Source organism: Oncorhynchus keta, chromosome 24 (assembly GCF_023373465.1).
Source record: "Oncorhynchus keta strain PuntledgeMale-10-30-2019 chromosome 24, Oket_V2, whole genome shotgun sequence".
Taxonomy (NCBI): domain Eukaryota; kingdom Metazoa; phylum Chordata; class Actinopteri; order Salmoniformes; family Salmonidae; genus Oncorhynchus; species Oncorhynchus keta.
Window position 1 is genome coordinate 37,152,547 of NC_068444.1, and position 22,236 is coordinate 37,174,782.

Sequence of the window (22,236 nt, forward strand, 5' to 3'; positions counted from 1 at the left end):
AGTGGATATGTAGGGTAAATCTGTTTTATATGTTGGTGAATACTGTTTTAATGTTTATAGATCTATAGGCCCACAAGTCCATCAATCAATACCATGCCTCTGCTCGGGTTGATGAACAGGTTTCAGGAGCCTTGTGTTTATCATATTATATAGACTACGCGTTACTGGACTAGAGTAGTTGGTAATTGAAGGCTGCGCCCTAGTTTGTGTCCAATCAGAGGGTATCTGCCGTGGAATGAATAAAGCAGCAATGCGTAAACAAGCGCTGGATCCTCCTCCGCTCCTTTCCTATCATCTATTCTGAAACCAGTTCCGTATTCAGTGCTAGCCTACATTAATGTAACATCGGCGCCCACATCATACAGCGTATATAGATAGAATTGTCGGATAAGATCACACCATCTCGACCATGGAGCCTTGAACTGGAATGTAAGAGATGCGTTTACTACTCGCTACTCAGAAGCCGAGAAAACGATGCTTGTGCGTATCTTTTTTCCGTAGGTGCTGTGATAGTAAAGTTTGGGGTGGGTTGGGAATGCGATCATGTGTCATACGGGCTATCAAGTTCTAGACATGTGCTTTTTGGTCATCGTCAAATGTGTGCCGTGGCGCTAGTTTATTTATTATCTTAGTGATTGAATTATCTTTGTACGGTCCCCACAGTTAGGCTGAATCTTAAGACAGTTTTTCAGGGTATGATAAACTCACCATAATGTAATTCGCGCAATACCGTGGTTGACAGAATGACGCGTATGGTTTCCTGGTGATGATGAGGGACATAAGCCCCAATTTTGTCACTGTAAAGGGGACCATCCTCGATTTCCTTACTGCCAATTGAGGATTTTTCAGCAATCAAATTTGTGACAATTATATCATATGACATTTCTTCTCAGAATATATTAGTCATAGGTTTACCTGGTATTGAACTCTGGGATCATGCAACAGCATAATGACCATAGCTAGCTAATAGCGAAAGCAGAGATCTCGATTTTCTGTGTCGTTCTGCTTGAGTTGGCGAACCGAAGTAGCCTTTCTCCAAACTTTGGATTTGAAAATACTATTTCAATTATATTACTGTGACAATGAAGGGGTTATACACTTATGTCATAACAATCTTTGGAAGGAACTGAAGTTGCTTTCGATTTTAAAAAAGCATAAAGGGGGCGGGGCATAAAGGTGAAACGTTACATGCACCTGTAGCCTTGACTTGTAATGAAATAGGTGTCGGTACTGTTCATATTTAGGTGCAGGAGCTCCACAAGACTTTTGAGATAATATTCTATAAGAGGAACATGAGCTCAAGCAGTAGAACATTTGAGGTGCCGGTACTTAGCTCCGGTCAGCTCCTGTCCAAGTCAAGCACTGCCTGTAGCTTATCCATGATATTTGTTTTGGTCAAATGTATTCTATTTCATGAAATAATACAACTTTGCAATTTACATTTGAATTTGTGGTCACACATTTTCAAATATCAAGCACGTAACCTGGGAAATACCCAAACAACGCTGTTTTCTACTTTCATTCACAGACACCCACAGCACCACAGAGATGAAAATGCAGCACACTTGATATCTCCCTGGAGGGGAAGCCTGATTTAAGATGAAGCGACTGAAGGGGAAAACCCAGAAGTGTGGAGCATTTCAGAAAATCCTGTGAACTCTGACCTCCAGCCCCCATCTGCCATCATTCCTTTCCCCCAAATACACAGCACTCCCATCCATCAACACTCCTGCTCTGGTCCAAGATGACCTCGCCGAGAAAACACCTGGTCAAGGATTTCAACCACTTTATCACATGCTACGTATGTAAAGGATACCTGATCAAGCCCACCACGGTGACTGAGTGCCTGCACACCTGTAAGCCCCCCCTCCCCCTTGTTCTCTCTTTCGCTCTCTCTCACTTTCTCACGCTCACTCACTCTCACTCACTCACTCACTCACTCTCACTCAATCTCACTCACTCACTCACTCACTCACTCACTCACTCACTCACTCACTCACTCACTCACTCACTCACTCACTCACTCACTCACTCAATCTCTGTCTCTCTCTCTCTCTCTCTCTCTCTCTCTCTCTCTCTCTCTCTCTCTCTCTCTCTCTCTCTCTCTCAGGTGCCTCATTCATAATGACATCATGTAATGTGACATCATGTAATGTGACATCATGTAATGTGACATCATGTAATGTAGGCCTGTGGGAAATGGGAGCTGGCTATACCAGAAAAACAACACATTTTCACTATGCATATTTGTATGATTTCTATTTAGTTCTGCCTAATATATATGCGTTATACCTAACTTCCCTTACTAGAAAAGATATCTAACAATGATTTTATGCAGAAATATCCTAAGGAAATCTTTACGGCATCTATTGCACCACTAAAAAGTGCCAGAGTAGCTGGAATTCAGAGCTCACAGAATCAATTGGCTGTCCTATTTGTTGTTTTATGCCACAGCCTTGCACAGTCACAGCAATGCATTTTTTAAAAGCCCTCTGTTGATCTCATCGATGTCATATCCTGCATGATTTACAGATCATATTACATGGCATCCTTCTCTCATTTCTGCCCTCTCCATCTGAACTGAATGTTTTATTGGAGGAGAACGGCAGATCTCGCTCCCATGAATGACACATCTCAAGTGATCAGGGTAAAACACAGTCATCTGTGGGTTCAGTCACCATGACAACAAATATCCTCCACACAGGATAAGCTGTTTGTGTCCAATGCATTTGTTTGTTTGAGGGCAAAGTCACTTCTTTACAGTCATATAAGTTGTATTGACCCCTAGCCAATAATGAAACTATCAGCTGCTGCCTAGTACAGTACGTTTTTGCTGTTGCATGATCTCTTTCAGTGTGCATGCCAGTGAATTTCAGAGATCTCCAGCAAAATATATATTTGACATTAGTCTAGACTGTTTTTGTTGTAACTATAAATCAAATCAAATTGTATCGGTCACATACACACATTGAGCAGATGTCATTGCAGGTGGGGCGAAATGCTTGTGTTCCTAGCTCCAACATTGCAGTAGTATCTAACAGTGCAGTAGTATCTAAAAACGATTCACAACAATCCACACAAATCTAAAAGTAAAATAATGGAATTAAGAAATATATAAATATTAGATTGAGCAATGTCGGAGTGGCATTGACTAAAATACAGCAGAAGAGAATACAGTATATACAGTTGAAGTTGGAAGTTTACATACACCTTAGCCAAATACATTTAAACTCAGTTTTAAACAATTCCTGACATTTAAACAGAGTAAAAAATCCCTGTCTTATGTCAGTTAGGATCACCACTTTATTTTAAGAATGTGAATGTCAGAATAATAGAAGAGAGATTGATTTATTTCAGCTTTTATTGCTTTCATCACATTCCCAGTGGGTCAGAAGTTTACATACACTCAATTTGTATTTGGTAGCATTGCCTTTAAATTGTTTATCCTGGCTCGCACATGCTTTTTCAGTTCTGCCCACATATTTCCTATAGGATTGAGATCAGGGCTTTGTGATGGCCACTCAAATACCTTGACTTTGTTGTCCTTAAGCTATTTTTCCACGTCTTTGGAAGACCCATTTGCGACCAAACTTTAACTTTAACTGACTGATGTCTTGAGATGTTGCTTCAATATATCCACATAATTTTCCTGCTTTATGATGCCATATATTTTGTGAAGTGCACCAGTCCCTCCTGCAGCAAAGCACCCCACAACATGATGCTGCCACCGCCATGCTTCACGGTTGGGAAGGTGTTCTTTGGCTTGCAAGCGTCCCCCTTTTTCCTCCAAACATAACGATGGTCATTATGGCCAAACCATTCTATTTTTGTTTCATCAGACCAGAGGACATTTCTCCAAAAAGTACGGTCTTTGTCCCCATGTACAGTTGCAAACCGTAGTCAGGCTTTTTTTATGGTGGTTTTGGAGCAGTGGCTTCTTCCTTGCTGAGCGGCCTTTCAGGTTATGTGTATATAGATACTTTTGCACCTGTTTCCTCCAGCATCTTCACAAGGTCCTTTGCTGTTGTTTTGGGATTGATTTGCACTTTTCGCACCAAAGTACGTTCATCTTTAGGAGACAGAACGCGCCTCCTGCCTGAGCCATATGACGGCTTGAAATACATCCACAGGTACACCTCCAATTGACTCAAATGATGTCAATTAGCCTATCAGAAGCTTCTAAAGACATTACATAATTTTCTGGAATTTCCCAAGCAGTTTAAAGGCACAGACAACTTAGTGTATGTTAACTTCTGACCCACTGAAATTGTGATACAGTGAATTATAGGTGAAATAATCTGTCTGTAAACAATTGTTGGAAAAAATTACACGTGTCATGCACACAGTAGATGTCCTAACCAACTTGCCAAAAATATAGTTTGTTAACAAGAAATATGTGGAGTGGTTGAAAAACAAGTATTAAAGACTCAAACCTAAGTAGATGTAAATATCCGACTTCAACTGTACATGATTTCATGAGTAAAGCAGCATGTAAACATTATTTAAACATGATCAAAGTCACTAGTGTTCCATTATTAACGTGGCCCGTGGTTCCAAGTCTATGTATAAAGTACAGTATTCAGAATGCAATTACATGTGAATTACATGCAATTACATGTATACGTATAGGAAACGTCTGAAGAGAACATCTGCCACTATTACACACTACTGTGCAGAGTGAGGTCAGTTAGGTGGTGGTGGCTATTGAAAGAACATGTAAGCCGTTGTCCTGACATATCGTTTCCCTTGGCAGTCATGGTTGCTTGAGTATGACAGCAGCTCACTACTGTACGTTTGCGAGGATTGTTATGTAGGCTATAAGGTCGGTGCATAGTGCACACGTGCATAGAGTATGCGTCGTGTTGACAATGGCAATTGCTAGAGGGGAGACTGTGCCCTGTATTTCCACAGATATTTTTGATCTGTGTCTTTATCTGACGATTTGACGACATCCCGTTGTGGGACGTCGGCTTAATCCTCAGGTCAGTATTGTATGGAATCGGTTCGTGTTCTTAAAAGAACGATCAGACCGTACATCGTGTACCACCTCATAGATGGTGTACGTGTGTCCGTGTGCCTTATTGCACATACAGTCTGTGTACATGCACGTGTGTGTGTGTGTGTGTGTGTGTGTGTGTGTGTGTGTGTGTGTGTGTGTGTGTGTGTGTGTGTGTGTGTGTGTGTGTGTGTGTGTGTGTGTGTGTGTGTGTGTGTGTGTGTGTGTGTGTGTGTGTGTGTGTGTGGTGTGTGGCTGTGGTATTGGCTGCAGCTGACCTTGGCTGTGTGATCGATGTGTGTGATAGAACTGGCCAGGCTATACCCACTATTTCCTTATCCCCCTGCCCGGTCCGCAGTTTGAATTTCAACTGCAAGCCCGAGTTTTTAGTCATGTTTCAAGGCTCAACAGACACTCTGCTGTTTATCCAGTTGAAACGGTAGAGATGAGATGTTAAGAGTGCTATTCCTTTTTGGGTTTTAAACTTTACTTTCAATTGAGAATCATTTTATTGTGGAGATTACCTGAGAGAAAAGGATAAGGAAAGAGAATATGCCGTCATCGTGGCATTTATTTAACACCGGAATGATGTGATAAAAAAATCCATATTTACTTTAGGTCCGCATTTTGAGATGGTCAACTTGTTTTTGTCTCGATCTCCTTTTATTCTGTCAACAGTTTGTAAAAGCTGCATCGTCCAACACTTTGAAGACAGCAACGACTGCCCCAAATGTGGCATTCAAGTCCACGAAACCAACCCTCTGGAGATGTTAAGGTAATACACCTAATTTGACATCTTTGACAGAATCTTATCTGCATTTATGTTTTCCTTTTGAGAATCACAGGATCGTAATGTCTACTACTGAATAGATGAATTTATCAAAACCATCAGTAAAGTATAAACATGCTGGCCTTTGCGCTTCTGAACTGGCCCTAGCCGGATTTTGGCAGTTTTTCTTCAGTTGTCTACTTGACTTGTGAGATTGTAAGGCTGGTGTGGGCTGGGCTGGGCTGGGGGAGGATAGAGTGAACTTGAGCTTGGCTGCGGTGAGATCCAGGCAACAGCTGGACACCATTCTGGAGCCAAGGTCTCAGCTGAAGACCTCACCCAGTGCTCAGCCACCCAGCTACCCAGCCCACAGATGCAATGTCTGGGAATGTGAGTGTGGGTTTGTGGTTGTGTGTGTGTGTGTGTGTGTGTGTAAGTGTACTTACTTTTATTCTTCCTTGACGTCTCATTCTATCGCCAGGTTGGACAACACTTTAGAGGAAATCATTTTCAAACTCGTGCCTGGGCTGAGAGAAAGTGAGTGAAGTCATTTTAGTATCCACCAACATCAGATATAAATCTTGCCTTTGATAGTAGGCCTAAGAGTTACTCAAGCTGTTTTCCATTCGACTTGAATGATATAACTCCTGCCCTGCAGGACTCTACAGTGCTACCATTTTGGGGGCATATAAATACTTTGCTGTGCTACCTGGAATTCTTATTTGGGAGCACTAGGTGCCCCTAGAAAATAAATTGCCCATGTAATAATTATTGTAATGATTTTTTCGCTGTCCCGCAGCCTCAGCAGTACGCAAACACGTGGTGGCACAGAAAGAAAGTAAAAAGGAGAGCTTTTTCGGGAGATGAGCGTCAAACGTAGCTAGGATTCATATAGGCCCAAAGTAGGCTATATCTCAATCTTAAAAATCTATTGTTCTGGTGCTCCTAAACCCTGTATTTTGTAATTGCTGGCAATTCGTATCATTAAAGGGGCGAACTGCAGTTAGTACATCCATATTTGGACTCATAAACAAATGATATAAATCCATTGATTCTTGAAGAGTATAACTTCTAAATGCCACATGAGCTTAGTTCAACTGTTGTACCCGATCAGAAGCCAAAATATAAGCTCCCCCATTGTTTGTAAACAAAGTCAATGTAAACAAAGTAACACTGTATAGCCTCAAAACATGGTTAAAATTATAATCCTTGCATCCATAGCTCTGTCTATGAATTTGAGGGTTGTTACATTTCTCCATCCCAGGGGAGAACGACTGCCCCTTCTCATTGAAGCCACGGTAGATCAAGTCCAACCGTGGTATTGCAGGCATTGTTAGCAGAAAACAGGATCCCCATTATGGTGAATGGAAAAGATGGCAATTTTCGTGGTCAATCTTCGTGTAAATATATATATATTTTTGTAGACAATCATGGTACCAATAATTGCTTCTAATACACCAGATTTACAGTATGTCCTTGAACCGATTATTTAAAAATCACACATAGAAGAAGTATCCTGAGAGGTGGCAGAACTGAGCTAGCCTACAACGTCACTTCCTGGACTAGTTCAAACTGCGCATGTTATGTCTCCATGAGACACCATCTTAACCAACTTAATTGGCTTCAATGCGCTACTGATTCTTCAAATAGGAATGAATGGTGTCACGTGATCAACGGTTTTGTCCATTTATATGTACAGTCATTGCTCCAGCCCCATCCCTCAACCTTTTACTGAAACAGTGACGGGGACAGCTCTGTTATCGTTCAGCAGCAGATTGCCTCTTTTAATAGCCCAAATATTTTTCGTTGTGCTCCTAAATTTCTTTGTGCGCTCATATATTTTTAAACTTAGGAGCACATATTCTCCTTGTAATTGTTTTTATCATAGAGCCCTGGCCTGTGTATACATATCTTCTCTGTTTTTGCTTATTGACTAGAGGAACAACAGCAGGAGATTGAGTTCTGGAGGAGTCGAAAGTCGAAGGAAAACGGAGAAGGTAAGATCTGAATTTAGTATCCATGAAGACCAAGACCCTCAGGGGGGACCAGAATGACCCTTGGGCTTGGGTGTGCAGAGGTGGGCTGTGATTGGTTATTGAGGTGAAAGGTAAAGAGGCTCTATGTGGGAGACGGATCAGCAAGGCGACAAAGAGAGAGAAGGAGTTACAGTACGACTTAGGTTCTATTGTTGCAGTGGCGCACGACTGTAGGTGGCTGTGAGTCATATGAGGCTGAGAGGGAGAGAAGGAACAAGAGGAGGAGGGACAGCACACTCTACAAGGCATCGACAAGATTAGCCTGTTGATGAGGTATAATACAGGTGGGGAATAAATCAGATGGAAACCACAGGGCGACTAAAGGTGGATGGATTCAGTCCGCCAGACTTAAATGCCATCTCCATGACAATGTGATGATAGACAATTTGTCCCAAAGGTCTTACCTTATGATTTTGCATTTCGAAGTGAAAAGCGAAAGACATCAGGATCAATCAAACCCATGCTTATTGTGAAGTGTCTTTTCACAGTTTTAAACCAATTCAAGATAAAGCAAGCTGAACTTGTGTCCGCACAGTGCGTGCTCTTGTTCACACACATACGTATAACATTCTTATCCATTTCTTTTGTCACAGAAGATGGCCCCCGATCAAAGAGGTCTAGGCTGGATGCCGAGAATGATGACGGTGGAGATGGAGACTACCACAGGAGTGACCCTCAGATAGCCATCTGTCTGGATTGTCTACGCAACAGCAGTCTGGTGGAAGAGAACATTGTGAGGGTAAGTCGCGGGGGGAGAGCTCTATCTGTAGCGCCTCTCTGCTGCTCTTTCCTCCACATTCACCCTCTTCCCTGTCTCCCTAACCTCATTCCTCCCCCTCTTTTAGGCTGATTTGGTTAGGTACAGTGTTACGAAGCTAACTCTGTTACGTCCCTCTAACTGTCTTAACACCGCAGAATGTGAGTTTGGTAGAATATAGAGAGACGATGATGCTGTGGTTTTTCCTTTGTTTCCTGGGCTGCCATTGAGAGCAGGTCATTCAGTCAGACACGGTCCTCTATCAGCAGGTGTTAATCCAGTCCATCACTAATTAGGCAGTTGTTTTCATGAAAATAGTGGTCCTCGTTGCAACAGTGGTGTTGCTGTTCGTAATTGGTTGGCAGAACAGTGAATATGTGGAGAGAGGAGAGGCTCACAATTGGTTTCAAATTGAGGCATACTATATACAAAAAAAAATTGGGTTCCTCAAGTGTTCTTTGGGAAGGGTGGTGGTTCTATGTGGAACCATACTGACCCAAAATAACCCTTGGAACCCTTCAATGGTTCTTTGCACTTTTAAAAAGGGTTATTTCCTCTTTTTGTGATAATTAAGATGTAGGGGCAGTGGCTCGTTATATTATTTTTGGGGCGTGGTTTGTGCAGAGCTCTTTTTGTGCAACCGTGAGTGAGAGTCATTCCGGTTGATAAATCTGTTGTGTTATTCTATTACATATTATATATGCCTATGGCCAGTGACAGTGTCTTGTGAAAGACTCACATATGGCCTTGTGTCAATTGAGAACGGTTGACTAAGACAGTCGTTCTCACAATCCTCTCCTCAGGGACCCTCAGCTGTTCCAGAGCTATCACAACCTGATTCAAGTTGTTAGTAAACACAATAATACAAGCTATGAAATTTTAGCAACATAATATGGCTATTAAACCAGAATTGAAAAAAAAAAAAACATTTTACAAAGACTGAGACTGAGAAAGGTTATTTATAGAACCTTTGAGACTGAGAAAGGTTACTTATAGAACCATTCTCCATAAAGGTTATATATAGGACCATAGAAAAGGTCCTATATATTGTTTTTAGTGTGTATAGAAGGAGTTTCTCTGCACCAAAAAGTACAAATGTGTCAAACTATTCCTAGTTTACACATTCGTTGATTTATTTATTTATTTATTTATTACCTTAAAATAGCTGTTTGAATGTTTGGATTTGCATGCTCTTCACATAAGTTAAAAAAAATATTGGAGATGTGCCTGAATCATTAAAGTAATCTTCTGAACCTCCTCTAGGGCTTAATGAAGAAATTTATACGCTGCTCGACTCGAGTGACAGTCGGAACAATCAAGAAGTTTCTCAGCTTGAAGTTAAAGCTTCCAAGTTCTTATGAGGTAAGAAATGAAGCTTTTGTATATGTGCTCTATACCCTTTCGTATGTATCTACTGTATGACAGATATTAAGCCATATATGCTATTGAATATTTATCCTTTTATGTCAGTTTTGTTTGGGCCTCACATACAGTAGCTGTTCCCGCAGAGTCTCTCCTGTGTGTTTGGTGTTGTGGGTAAAAGTTCTGGCCTTGTTTGCAGGCCCCCTGCTGTACTGAGTCTGTCCTTAAAATATCTGTGCTTGAAAAACGAGAAAAAGCGGCAATCGTACTGTTTGTCCATCTTGAGATGCCGTAGCCAGTATACGCTTCCTCAAAAATGTCAGAATTATTCTAAGATAACTCCAGAAATCAGTCATTCATTTTGACGTTTTTGCCGAGGAGATCTTAGTCACGCAATTTTACATCTAACTGAGATGTTTAGTGCAATATTTCTCAAGTGAGAAAATGTGCATGAAAAGGAGTCATCTCTCGTTGAATGACAACACACACAACACAAACATGCAAGAATCCCTATTCTTGATCAATGATCGACAAGGGGCGTAGACTTCGGCTCCGAACTTCGGCTTGCCTCGAGAATTTTCGTGTGTGCGGCATACTGTAAATATTGGTGCATTGTGCGAAAATGTGGGCGGGAAAGAATTTCTGTATTTCAAATGGTACTGTAATTCCACCCCACAAAATACAGTACCGTACATTATTTTTGGAGCGCCAAAAACCTTTTGACCACTAGTGGGTGCATGGTATTGTTGTTTCTAACTTATTAAAGGGATACTTTGGGATTTTGGCAATGAGGCCCTTTAACTTCTTCCCCAGTGTCAGATGAACTCCTGGATGCCATTTTTATGTCTCTCTGTCCAGTATGAAGGACGTTAGAGGTTGTTTCACGAGCCAATGATAACTAGCATTTAGCGCAATGACTGGAAGTCCATGGGTATCTACTAGCACTTGCAGTGGCGCCCATTCGTTTACAGATCTCCCCATACTTTCAATCAGTAAAACATTTTTTCAAGGCCTGAGGCACTTTTTCAGACACATTCCTGAAGCCCAAGAAACAAACACTTAGCTTCCTAGTACATATGGAAATGAAAAAGGTTCAGGAATGACTTTTTTGAAGGTTACTGTAAAAGTGATTTATTCAATAAAATCTTTTTGACATTGATGACAGGCACATGGGCCCCCAGAGCTTTTCTGTATGTTCGACCAGTATAAGAAAGGAAGATTTGTCTAGCTCTAGTCTTCCTCTCAAACAGCATATACTCTCACTATGTCCCGCCGTCTACCTCTTAGTCACCAGCCTCCGTGTCCCCTCACAGCTAGACGTCCTATGCAACGGGGAGATCATGGGAAAAGACCACACCATGGAGTTCATCTACATGACGCGGTGGAGACTTCGCGGTGAAACTGTAAGTAAAAGCCCCAAATTATATCAATGCCCAACCCCCTGTTCCCCTCGTTTTGAACGATGCTAAGCCCTGTACCTTTCTAGCCATGGGGATAAACTGTGGCTGCTGAATGATGGTCCCAGAGTCTAGTCTCCATGTGAGTCACTGCTTTGCTTGGCTTTAAAGCTGATTAGCTGGTTAGACGTCTGAAGTCCACAGCCACTCTACTGTATAATCTGCCACAGCAAGGAGGATTTTTAAAAAATTAAACCTTTATTTAACGAGACAAGTCAGTTAAGAACAAAGTCTTATTCACAATGACGGCCTACACTGTACCAGTGGCACGGTTTATAGAGCTGATTTACAGGCCACCTTTAAAATGTGTCTGGTACTATAGGTTCACATCAAAAGTATGGTGAGTTAAATTGGTGGTTCCTTGTGTTACAATGGTACGAAACACCATTGGAGACATTTGCAAGGCTAGTATGGTATTGGTAGCTCATGGTAAAATGCAGTTGACATATAGCACATAGTGTATTTCTACCTCTCTTCCTCAATGAATTCAGAATTTACCCACTTTGTTCACTTCACCCAAAAAAAAGCACGTTGTGGTTGCTACATCTGGACCTTCAGTCAACCACGCATAAACGTAACCAAGCACCCCAAGTCCTTTGCACAGTATGCTAGGCTAACTAACACACTTCAGCTTGACCTCAAAAGCACTTTTGCTGGCCAGGCGCCTTGGCTGCTAATTTCATTGCTGATGATTGTCGCTTTTGGATGGGCTGATCGGGGCTCCGGCAACACGGGGTCAGGTCAATGAATCGCTGTATTGGTCCAGGGAGACAGGTGAGGAAAGCAGTGAAGGCCCCTGACAGCTGCCCTAGCAGGGGGCCTGTTCCTGGGCTCATTGCCTGACACTTCTCTTCCACAGCCATAGCTCATTACCACTGGCTCAATAAAGGGGCCTTCTAATGAAGGCGTCCTGTTAGCAGCAGCAAAGACCATTTCTGTCCCAGTTTGGTTTCAACTCACAGTACAACGCACCTAAGGCCTCGTAAACTGTACAGTTTTAATAGTTCAATCGATTCCCCTGTTTTGAATGATACTCTGCTAAGAGATTAAATGTTATTTATAATAACTCTTTGAAATTAAAATGGATGCCCCCCCCCCTTCAGCAAAATGTATCTTACCTAAACCCTCCCTAAAAACAAAAAAATATATCAAAGGTGACCCTCCCCATTACCCAAAAGAATAACTAAAACAAAGTGGATTGCAGAGCCTTAGATATGCAGTGAGAAACAGTTTTGTAAGCATTACATGGCAACATGGGAATTTTGATAGGACACAGGGCTATGGGCCAGAAGGTTGTGGGATTGCAGACCACCGTGGACAAGAGTAGGGGTGGAAATATCTCTTTTATAGTAAAGCATCTGTTTTGCAGGTCTGAGAAAAAAAATTGCCTTTTTTTAATAAACATTTCATGCAATTCTACGTCATTTTACATGTTAGCGGAATCTTTTTTTATTACCACATAAATCAACTAAATTACCGGCTAAGAATGGACAGAGAGATAGGCCTATGTGATCATCTTATCATATTTCTCCAATGCCAAATCAGTGTAACGAAACTGTCCCTGTTTGCAAATTAGGAATCTGAGCATGGTACTTTCAAAAGTTAGGCCTACCTTTCCACCCCAGACAGAGTAGGCCTTCCAATGCAGAAAAAAATGTAAGCTTTAACTGCTAAGCTACTCTTCTTCCGTGGCTTAACCCAACGAGAGGTCACAAGTGTTTCTGTAAAAGACGTCTGGGTTTAAACATATTTTATTGTACAGAACGTGAATAGCTAAATCAGTTGATAGTGACAAAAATGGATTACTTCCGAAGCAAAGTCAGCCTCTGAATGTCAAAGAAATGAAACAATGATATCCCTATATGCATTAGAGTCACGGTTTTCCCAGGTATTTTAAAGCTTGATTCTAGCATAATGCATCACGGACCAAAGGGCTGATATAGATAGTATTATATAATCGGATCTGTAAAACAAAAAATATTAATCTTAAACTAACAAGGTAGGCCTCTGCTTTTTGCCATTTTCTTTCATAAAAGGTGGGCCTATGGCATACCCTCTCATACCCTCTTAATTCGAGTATTGGTTTTAACTTCACTGATACGGAGGGAGGCTATTTAAAGAGTGCATAGTGGGTGGAGGAATTGCCTGACAAATCTATGGAAATAGCAGCCTGTAGCCTAATTTAATCTGTCTAACAGGTAGGCCTACCTCTTATTTCTAAAATAGGAAGAAATTGGCTCCAACACAAAGCCCTCTTGTTGTTAGTAAAGTCTAATTAAAATGAAGACGGTTGAAATGAATTATACCTACTCGAATGTGCCTACTTTCAGCACCATGAGCTGTCCATTTCCGATAGATTGTGCTGCGGCTGCTGCTTCAAGTTTCAGCACCACAATGTAAGTTACTCGAATCTGATTGATTGAACTCGAGCTCTGATAAATACATAATGGGCAAGAAACATATTATTTTTTTATAAAAATCAATTATAGTAATAGCAAGCTATCAAAGTTTGATCAGCAAGAGCAGAGCAGGGTTGGAATATCCATTGCAGTGTGCAATGCAGCCTAGTTTTATATACACAATCCTAGCAGCTATCTTAGAAATATACGTTTGTTCTGGGCTTCTCAGAGCATGCACTTCATAGCCTATAGCCTAAAGACTATGGATAATTTGATTGAGACATCACTAAATAGCCTATAGACGCAATTGATATTGTGCGCCCAGCAGAGAATCAGAGATGAGGGGCGGAATCAGGCACACATCGATATACAGTGCATTTGGAAAGTTTTCAGATCCCTTACATTTTCCCACATTTTGTTACGTTACAACCTTATTCAAAAATGATTAAATAAAAACATGTCCTCATCAATCTACAAACAATACCCTATAATGACAAAGCGAAAACAGGTTTTTAGAAATGTTTGCAAATCTATTAAAAATGTTAAACAGAAATACCTTATTTATTCAGGCCCTTTGCTATAAGACTCAAAATTGAGCTCAGGTGCATCCTGTTTCCATGGATCATCCTGTTTCTACAACTTGATTGGAGTCAACCTGTGGTAAGTTTAATTGATTGAACATGATTTGGAAAGGCACACACCTGTCTATATAAGTTGACAGTGTATGTCAAGGCAAAAACCAAGCCTTGAGATCAAAGGAATTGTCCTTAGAGCTCCAGGACAGAATTGTGGCGAGGCACAGATCTGGGGAAGAACACAGTGGCCTCAATCATTCTTAAATGGAAGAAGTTTGGAACCACCAAGACTCTTCCTAGAGCTGGCCGCCCGGCCAAACTGAGCAATCGGGGGTTAAGGGCCTTGGTCAGGGAGGTGACCAAGAACCTGATGGTCACTCTGACAGAGCTCCAGAGTTCCTCTGTGGAGGTGGGAGAACCTTCCAGAAAGATAACCATCTCTGTAGCACTCCTAAGCACACAGCCAAAACAATGCAGGAGTGGCTTCGGGACAAGTCTCTGAATGCCCTTGAGTGGCCCAGCCAGAGCCCAGACTTGAACCCGATCGACCGTCTCTGGAGAGACCTGAAAATAGCTGATAGAGCTAGAGAGGATCTGCAAAGAAGAATGGGAGAAACTCCCCAAATACAGGTGTGCCAAGCTTGTATTGTTATACCCAAGAAGGCTTTAGGCTGTAATCACTGCCAAATGTGCTTCAACAAAGTAGAGTAAAGGTTCTGAATACTTTTTTTATATACATTTGCAATTTCTAAAAACCTGTTTTTGCTTCGTCATTATGGGGTATTATGGGGTATTATGGGGTGTGAAGATTGATTAGGAAAAAACTATTTATTCAATTTTAGATTAAGGCTGTAATGTTACAAAATGTGGAAAAAGTCAAGGAGTCTGAATACATTCCAAATGTACTGTATAGCCTAATAAGCAACTAATTCTAAAACACTGAGAAATATTGGAATTTCATCAATTACAAATTACATGACCCTCTGCTGGACTAGATTAAAAATAAAATAAAACCTCCCCATGACTGAAATGTAAAAAGCATGACCCTCCCCCATTTTCCTCCAGGTAACCATTCTGTAAATGTCGATCCATCCCTAATTTAGGCTTGTATTAAATACAGGCTTTGGCAAGCTTAAAATAACCTTGTCCTCAGGCCTTATGCAGAACATTCTGATGCCAAGAACAGAGTCCCAGGAAGGAATCAGTAAAGCGCTTTTAGCTTAGAAGAACTATATCCAGTGAAGAGATCCATGTTAAAAAAAGAAAAAAATCAGATGACAGTATTACTGATCTCACATGACCAAATTTGTCATCTGGGCCAGATCGTCCCACTTTAATTGTACCAGACAGGGATAATCTGACTGGTCTCTTAGGAATTCTCTATCTGTGCAGAATACGTGACAGCTCTGTGATGCCAAGAATTAATTCCTGTCCTCCCCTGGACCAAATGACCAGGAACTGGGTCAGTGTGGGCCGACTCATTTCCGTTCTCTTTGGGATTGTACATAAGTGTCTCCTGCCGACCGCTGCCGTCTGCCTGCCTGCCTGTCTAAAAATAGGGCTGCTGCATGTGATGTCTGTGGAGTGTGTCTTTCACTTTCACCTGCTCTGGCATCAGACTTGTTCTCTCCTCATCACACTCCCACCGCTCTGCACTCACCTGCTCTTCTCTCACTGCAGAACATCTTACTGTAGCTACGAAGCTACAATCTGTAGAGATTGTGTTGTTTTTGTGTCCTAACTAGCAAGTTCCCCTGTAAGTGTACTGTATATTGTATTCTTACAATGCTAGAACATCTACATTCCTTAGTCTCTGATTACTGTCTCCATTGTAATGGATTCTGTCCATGGGTGATCAATGTCATCTCTCTCTTTCAGGACTACCCAATGGTACTAGAATATCGCCCACGGATAGACTTTGGTTGATGGAGGGAGACGTGGGACTACTCCTGCACTAACGGCCCATTGACAGACTACACAATGAATGGATGTGCCTGGCACAAGAGACAAGGACCACACATCTTCTTATCATCTGCATGCAGTAATCCGTGATTGCCTCTAATCTCATTCTGTTCTCTTACGTTATCCTTCAGTTTCACTGTCTGCGTTTCATTTGTCAAAAATGCATCAAGGGTTTGAGAGCATGCCTGTGTATCATGACATATTGATTCTTTTAAAAAAAGTACCAAATGTAATTGACCGAAGAGTGAAGACATGCCCTTTAATTCTACAGCACATTGAAGTGTCCCTAATAATACAAGGTGAAATGACTAGTAGTCTGTTGTTACGCAACACAACAGAGATATTACAAGACAGGTGTGCGCACTGGCAAACGGCTCATAATATTCCACCTTATCTATGCTGGATTTCGTGTCTTACATGGCTCCCTCCCTTATTCCTGTTTTTAACTACAGTAGTGCCTTTCCCCACATGCCTCTTTCAGTGCGGTGCCCTTCGAAATTCAAACTGCTTTTCATATGAAATCCCGAATAGTGAATTCAACAGCCCCAATATATAGTCTACATCCAACTACAAGGAAGCTATGGATACCATACCTACCATATCCCTATCTCAATAAGCTATATTCTTCCATTCCATGCCATTTTGATGTTATTACCGCATATTAAGCAATACAAGTACTGTAAGACTAGAGTTGGCGGAAGAAGGTTAGAAGGAGCTGAATATCACCTACACTGTCTGAAATGTGTAGCTGTGTGTTTGTGCACTATGTGAACGTATTGGGCATTATTGTTGACTTGTACATAGCAGAGATTTGTATAGACTGTTTACTACTATGCTGTATGTCCTACCGGATGGCTTAACATTAATTTATTGTTGTTGCCGTATAGAAACTGTCCCAGACTGTCGTTACAGGGTCCGATAACCCTTGCCATTTGTATCTAATGGTGGATCAGTACACAAGTGCTTTACATGCTTTTTCCCTCTTCACATACAGTGCCTTCAGAAAGTATTCACACCCCTTGACTTTTTTCCAAATGTTTTTGTGTTACAGCCTGAATTTGAAATAGATTCAAATGAGATTTTGTGTCCCTGGCCTACACACAATATCACATAATGTCAAAGTGGAATTATGTTTTCCCCGAGAGAAAAAAAATCTGATTAATAAAAAATGAAAAGCTGAAATGTCTTGAGTCCATAAGTATTCAGCCCCTTTGTTATGGCAAGCCTAAATAAATGATGGATTCAAAATGTGCATAACAAGACAGATCATACGTTGCATGGACTTTGCAATAGTGTTTAACATGATTTTTTGAATGACTACCTCACCTCTGTACCTCACACATACAATTATCTGTAAGGTCCCTCAGTCAAGCAGTACATTTCAAACACAGGTTTAACCACAAAGACCAGGGAGGTTTTCCAATGCCTCGCAAAGAAGGGCACCTATTTGCAGATGTGGGGGGAAAAAACAGACATGGAATTTCCCTTTGAGAATGCTGAAGTTATTAATTATACTTTGGATGGTGTATCGATACACCCATTCACTACAAAGATCCAGGCATCCGTCCTAACTCAGTTGCCGAAGAGGAAGGAAACCGCTCAGGGATTTTACCATAATGCCAATGGTGACTTTAAAACAGTCACAGAGTTCAATGGCTGAAAACTGAGTTCAATGACTGAAAACATTGTAGTTACTTGACTATACTAACCTAAATGACAGAGTGAAAAGAAGGAAGCCTGTACAGAATAAAAAATACCATAAAACCTGCATCCTGTTTGCAATAAGGCACTAAAGTAAAACTGCAAAAAATGGGGCAAAGAAATTAATTTACTTCCTAAATACAGGGCATTGTGTTTGGGGCAAATCCAACACATCACTGAGTACCACTCTTCATATTTTCAAGTTTGGTGGTGGCTGCATCATGTTATAGGTATGCTTGTCATTGGCAAGGACTAGGGAGTAAAATAAATGGAATAGAGCTAAGCACAGGCAAATTCCTAGAGGATAACCTCGTACAGTTTGGTTTCCAACAGACACTGGGAGACAAATGCACCTTTCAGCAGGACAATAACCTAAAACACAAGGCCAAATACACTGGAGTTGCTCACCAAGACGACATTGAATGTTGCTGAGTGGCCTAGTTTCAGTGTTGACTTAAATCTTTTTGAAAATGGCAAGACATGAAAATGGCTGTCTTGGAATGATCAACAACCAACTTGGCAGAGCTTGAAGAATTTAGAAAAGAATAATGTGCACATTGTACAATCCAGGTGTGAAAAGCTCTTAGAGACTCACTCACAGCTGTAATCACTGCCAATGGCGATTCTAACATGTAGTGACTCGGGGTTTAAATACTTATGTAAACAAGATATTTCTGTATTTCATTTTCAGTACATTTGCTAAAATGTCAAAAAATATGTTTTCACTTTGTCATTATAGGGTATTGTGTTTAGATGGGTGAGAAAAAAATATCAATTTTATCAATTTGGAATAAGTCAAGGGGTATGAATACTTTCTGAAGGCACTGTATACCATTCATCTTTTTCTCACTCTCATCGAAACACCAAAGAATAAGAGCAGAGACAAACAGCAGTGGTTCTTTTTTATCTGTTACATTTTAACAGAGACATAATAATTATAACATAATGTAGGCAAACGTTGAGAGTACTGAAGTCTCCTTGGTAGGAAACAAAAAGTTTGCAATTTGCCACTGTAATAGGAATTTCCATACAGCAGATGTCTGTCAATAGCAAGTTGATGTTCATTTGCAGTTATGTGCGAACCAATCAATGGACAGATTGGACACCACTTTCTGGAAGGGCCTACAAGTTCAAGTCTTTACAAATCTCCGCAAGTAAAACTTTGAAGCTTACTTAGCGTTCTTGTGTACTTTCCTGTTTCACACATGTGCTTTTTCCTGTTTGAAATGGTATCTCTTATTTTCCCTAAAAACCCAGCTCTAGTGGTTTTAAATGTTAGCAAAGTAAATGTTTAGACCGAATAATCCTAGAAACGTCTCTGTGCTGCAATGAACCATATGTATTTTTGTAACAAGAAGCACTTGTAGATATTTTATCTTTAAAAATGACATTGTTTGTTGTACATTTAACAAACTTAAAATGCTGCCTGGAATAATCTATTCTATTTTTCAATGTCAATGCACCTACAAGCATTCCTAGAAAGATTAGAACTGTACATATGCAAGAGCTGCTCTATATGTGACATAATAACAAAAATACAAAAATACAGAACTCATTGAATTAACTTGGTGTCATTTCATAATTGACAAGTTACTTATTGTTATCTGTCAAAAGGGTTAGGGTTAGGGTTTGTGATTTTTTTTTAAGTTTTAAAGTTTCAAACATTTGGTTTCAAGACTACTTTTCTTAATAATATGAATGGTCTGCATTTTGTGATTGTCTTTGACTCCCTCTAAATGTTATTCTTTCTTATGGAGGCAAAGTTGATCTTCCTGATTCACTCCTAAATCCAAGGATCCCAAATGGTATCCCAGTTCCTTTCAGTTCCATCTTTCATCCTGACAAAGAGCGACCTAAACCTTCTGCTTCTCCTGGACAAACATGGCCCCTCAGTGCTCTACCTAGAATTGCAAAGTTACCAGAATCTTCAGTCATTTTGTCACGCCCTGACCTTAGAGAGCCGTTTTATTTCTCTATTTGGTTAGGTCAGGGTGTGATTTGGGGTGGGCATTCCATGTTTTCTATTTCTTTGTTTTTGGCCGACTGTGGTTCCCAATCAGAGGCAGCTGTCTATCATTGTCTCTGATTGGGAATCATTCTTCGGCAGCCTTTTTCCCACTTGTGTTTTGTGGGTATTTATTTTCTGTTTGGTATCTGTTTACCTGACAGAACTGTTCGCTTTCGTGTTGTTACGTGTTTCTTTGATCAATAAAATCATGAACACTTTCTACGCTGCGCTTCGGTCCACTCATTCCGAGCCGTTACAGAACTACGCACCACCAAAGGACAAAGCAGCGTGGTCAGGAGGACTGGACCTGGGAGGAAATCCTAGACGGGAAAGGACCCTGGAGGCAGGCTGGGGAGTATCGCCGTCCGAAGGAGGAGATAGAAGCAGCGAGAGCAGAACGGAGACGTTATGAGGCGTTAAACCATCGAGGCAAGCACGAGAGGCAGCCCTAAAAACTTTTTTGAGGGGGGCACACGGGGAGATTGGCAGAGTCAGGGTTTAGACCTGAGCCAACTCCCCGTGCTTACCGTGGGGAGCGTGTGACTGGTCAGGCACCGTGTTATGCAGTGATGCGCACGGTGTCTCCAGTAGCATTCATTGCCCGGTATGCTCTATTCCATCTCTCCGCAGTTGCCGTGCTAGAGTGGGCATTCAGCCAGGAGGGATTGTGCCGGCTCAGCGTTCCTGGCCTCCGGTGCCTCTCTTCGGCCCAGGTTATCACCAGCTCTACGCACGGTATCCCCAGTTCGCCAGCACAACCCAGTGCGGCCTGTTCCAGCTCCCCGCACTTGCCGGGCTACGGTGATATCCAACCAGGACGAGTTGTGCCAGCTCTGCGCTCCAGACCTCCGGTGCGCCTCCACGGTCCAGTGTGTCCTGCGTTAGCTCTACGCACTATGCCTCCAGTGCGCCGTCATAGCCCAGTGCGTCCTGTGCCAGCTCTCCACACTCACCGAGCTAGAGTGGGTATCCAGCCAGGACATGTTGTGACAGCTCCACTCACTAGGCTGCCAGTACATCTCCTCAGTCTGGTGAGACCTGTTCCGGCTCCATGTACGAAGCCTCCAGTGATGATCCATGGCCCGAAGCCTCCAGTGATCATCCATGGCACGAAGCCTCCAGTAATGATCCATGGCACAAAGCCTGCAGTGATGATCCATGGCCCAGAGCCTGCAGTGATGATCCATGGCCCGGAGCCTGCAGTGATGATCCATGGCACGAAGCCTCCAGTGATGATCCATGGCACGAAGCCTCCAGTGATGATTCAGGGAAAGGAGCCTCCAGCGACAGTCCCCAGTCCGGAGCCTCCAACTACGGCCCCCAGTCCGGAGCCTCCAGCGACGGTCCCCAGTCCGGAGCCTCCAGCGACGGTCCGCAGTCCGGAGTCTTCAGCGGGGGTTCCCAGTCCAGAGTCTCCGGCGACGATCCACGGTCCGGTTCCACAGAAGCGTAGGGAACGGGGGCTACGTCCCGAACCGGAGGTGCCACCGAGGGTAGATGCCCACCCGGACCCTCCCCTATAGGTTCAGGTTTGGGAGTCCGCACCTTTGGGAGGGAGGGGGGAGGTATTTCTCTATTTGATTAGGTCAGGTTGTGATTTGGGTTGGGAATTCTATGTTTTCTATTTATTTGTTTTTGGCTGAGTGTGGTTCCCAATCAGAGGCAGCTGTCTATCGTTGTCTCTGATTGTTATCATACTTAGGCAGCCTTTTTCCCACCTGTGTTTTGTGGGTAGTTATTTTCTGTTTAGTATCTGTTTAGCTGACAGAACTGTTCGCTTTCGTTTTGTTACTTTGTTCGAGTGTTTCTTTGATCAATAAAATCTTGAACACTTTCCACGCTGCGCTTTGGTCCACTCATTCCGACGAGAGCCGTTACACCTTTGGTAATTAACACAAAATCTATGTCAATCTAACTTTGATAATTTATACTTTAATAACTTTAAAAATATATATGAATATATAGTATTCCTTTGTTATATCTGTGCCCATATTGTCCATGAGTTTCTAGTAGATAGACCATATGGTTCAAGAAAAAATAGACAAATTAATGAAAAAAGTATCTAATCACCAATGGCATTATTTTCAATGAACTCTTCCAACTATTGACTTTTTTGCCATAACTGCCACCAGTTTGACGCCAAAACATTGACAGCAAATACATATTGACATAGTAGAATAAAAGTGTGTAAAAAAAATGTAAGGATATGTCATG

The 22,236-nt window shown here is 41.8% G+C and overlaps 1 protein-coding gene across 3 annotated transcripts; it reads left to right on the top strand.

Moving 5' to 3' along the window:
• The first annotated feature begins 254 nt into the window (after positions 1 to 254).
• Positions 255 to 19,569, top strand: pcgf5b (polycomb group ring finger 5b). Of its 3 annotated transcripts, none has more exons than XM_035734635.2 (9): positions 255 to 429; positions 1,529 to 1,856; positions 5,675 to 5,771; positions 6,247 to 6,302; positions 7,703 to 7,762; positions 8,398 to 8,540; positions 9,822 to 9,920; positions 11,234 to 11,323; positions 16,230 to 19,569. In XM_035734635.2, the coding sequence occupies exons 2-9, from the start codon at positions 1,745 to 1,747 to the stop codon at positions 16,275 to 16,277; spliced, it is 705 nt and encodes a 234-aa protein (XP_035590528.1). In that variant the 5' UTR covers positions 255 to 429; positions 1,529 to 1,744; the 3' UTR covers positions 16,278 to 19,569. The 3 variants fall into 3 exon arrangements, with proteins under 3 accessions (XP_035590528.1, XP_035590527.1, XP_035590526.1); XM_035734634.2 differs by having other exon boundaries at positions 259 to 480; positions 8,395 to 8,540; XM_035734633.2 differs by having other exon boundaries at positions 259 to 429; positions 8,395 to 8,540.
• Positions 19,570 to 22,236: the final 2,667 nt, after the last annotated feature.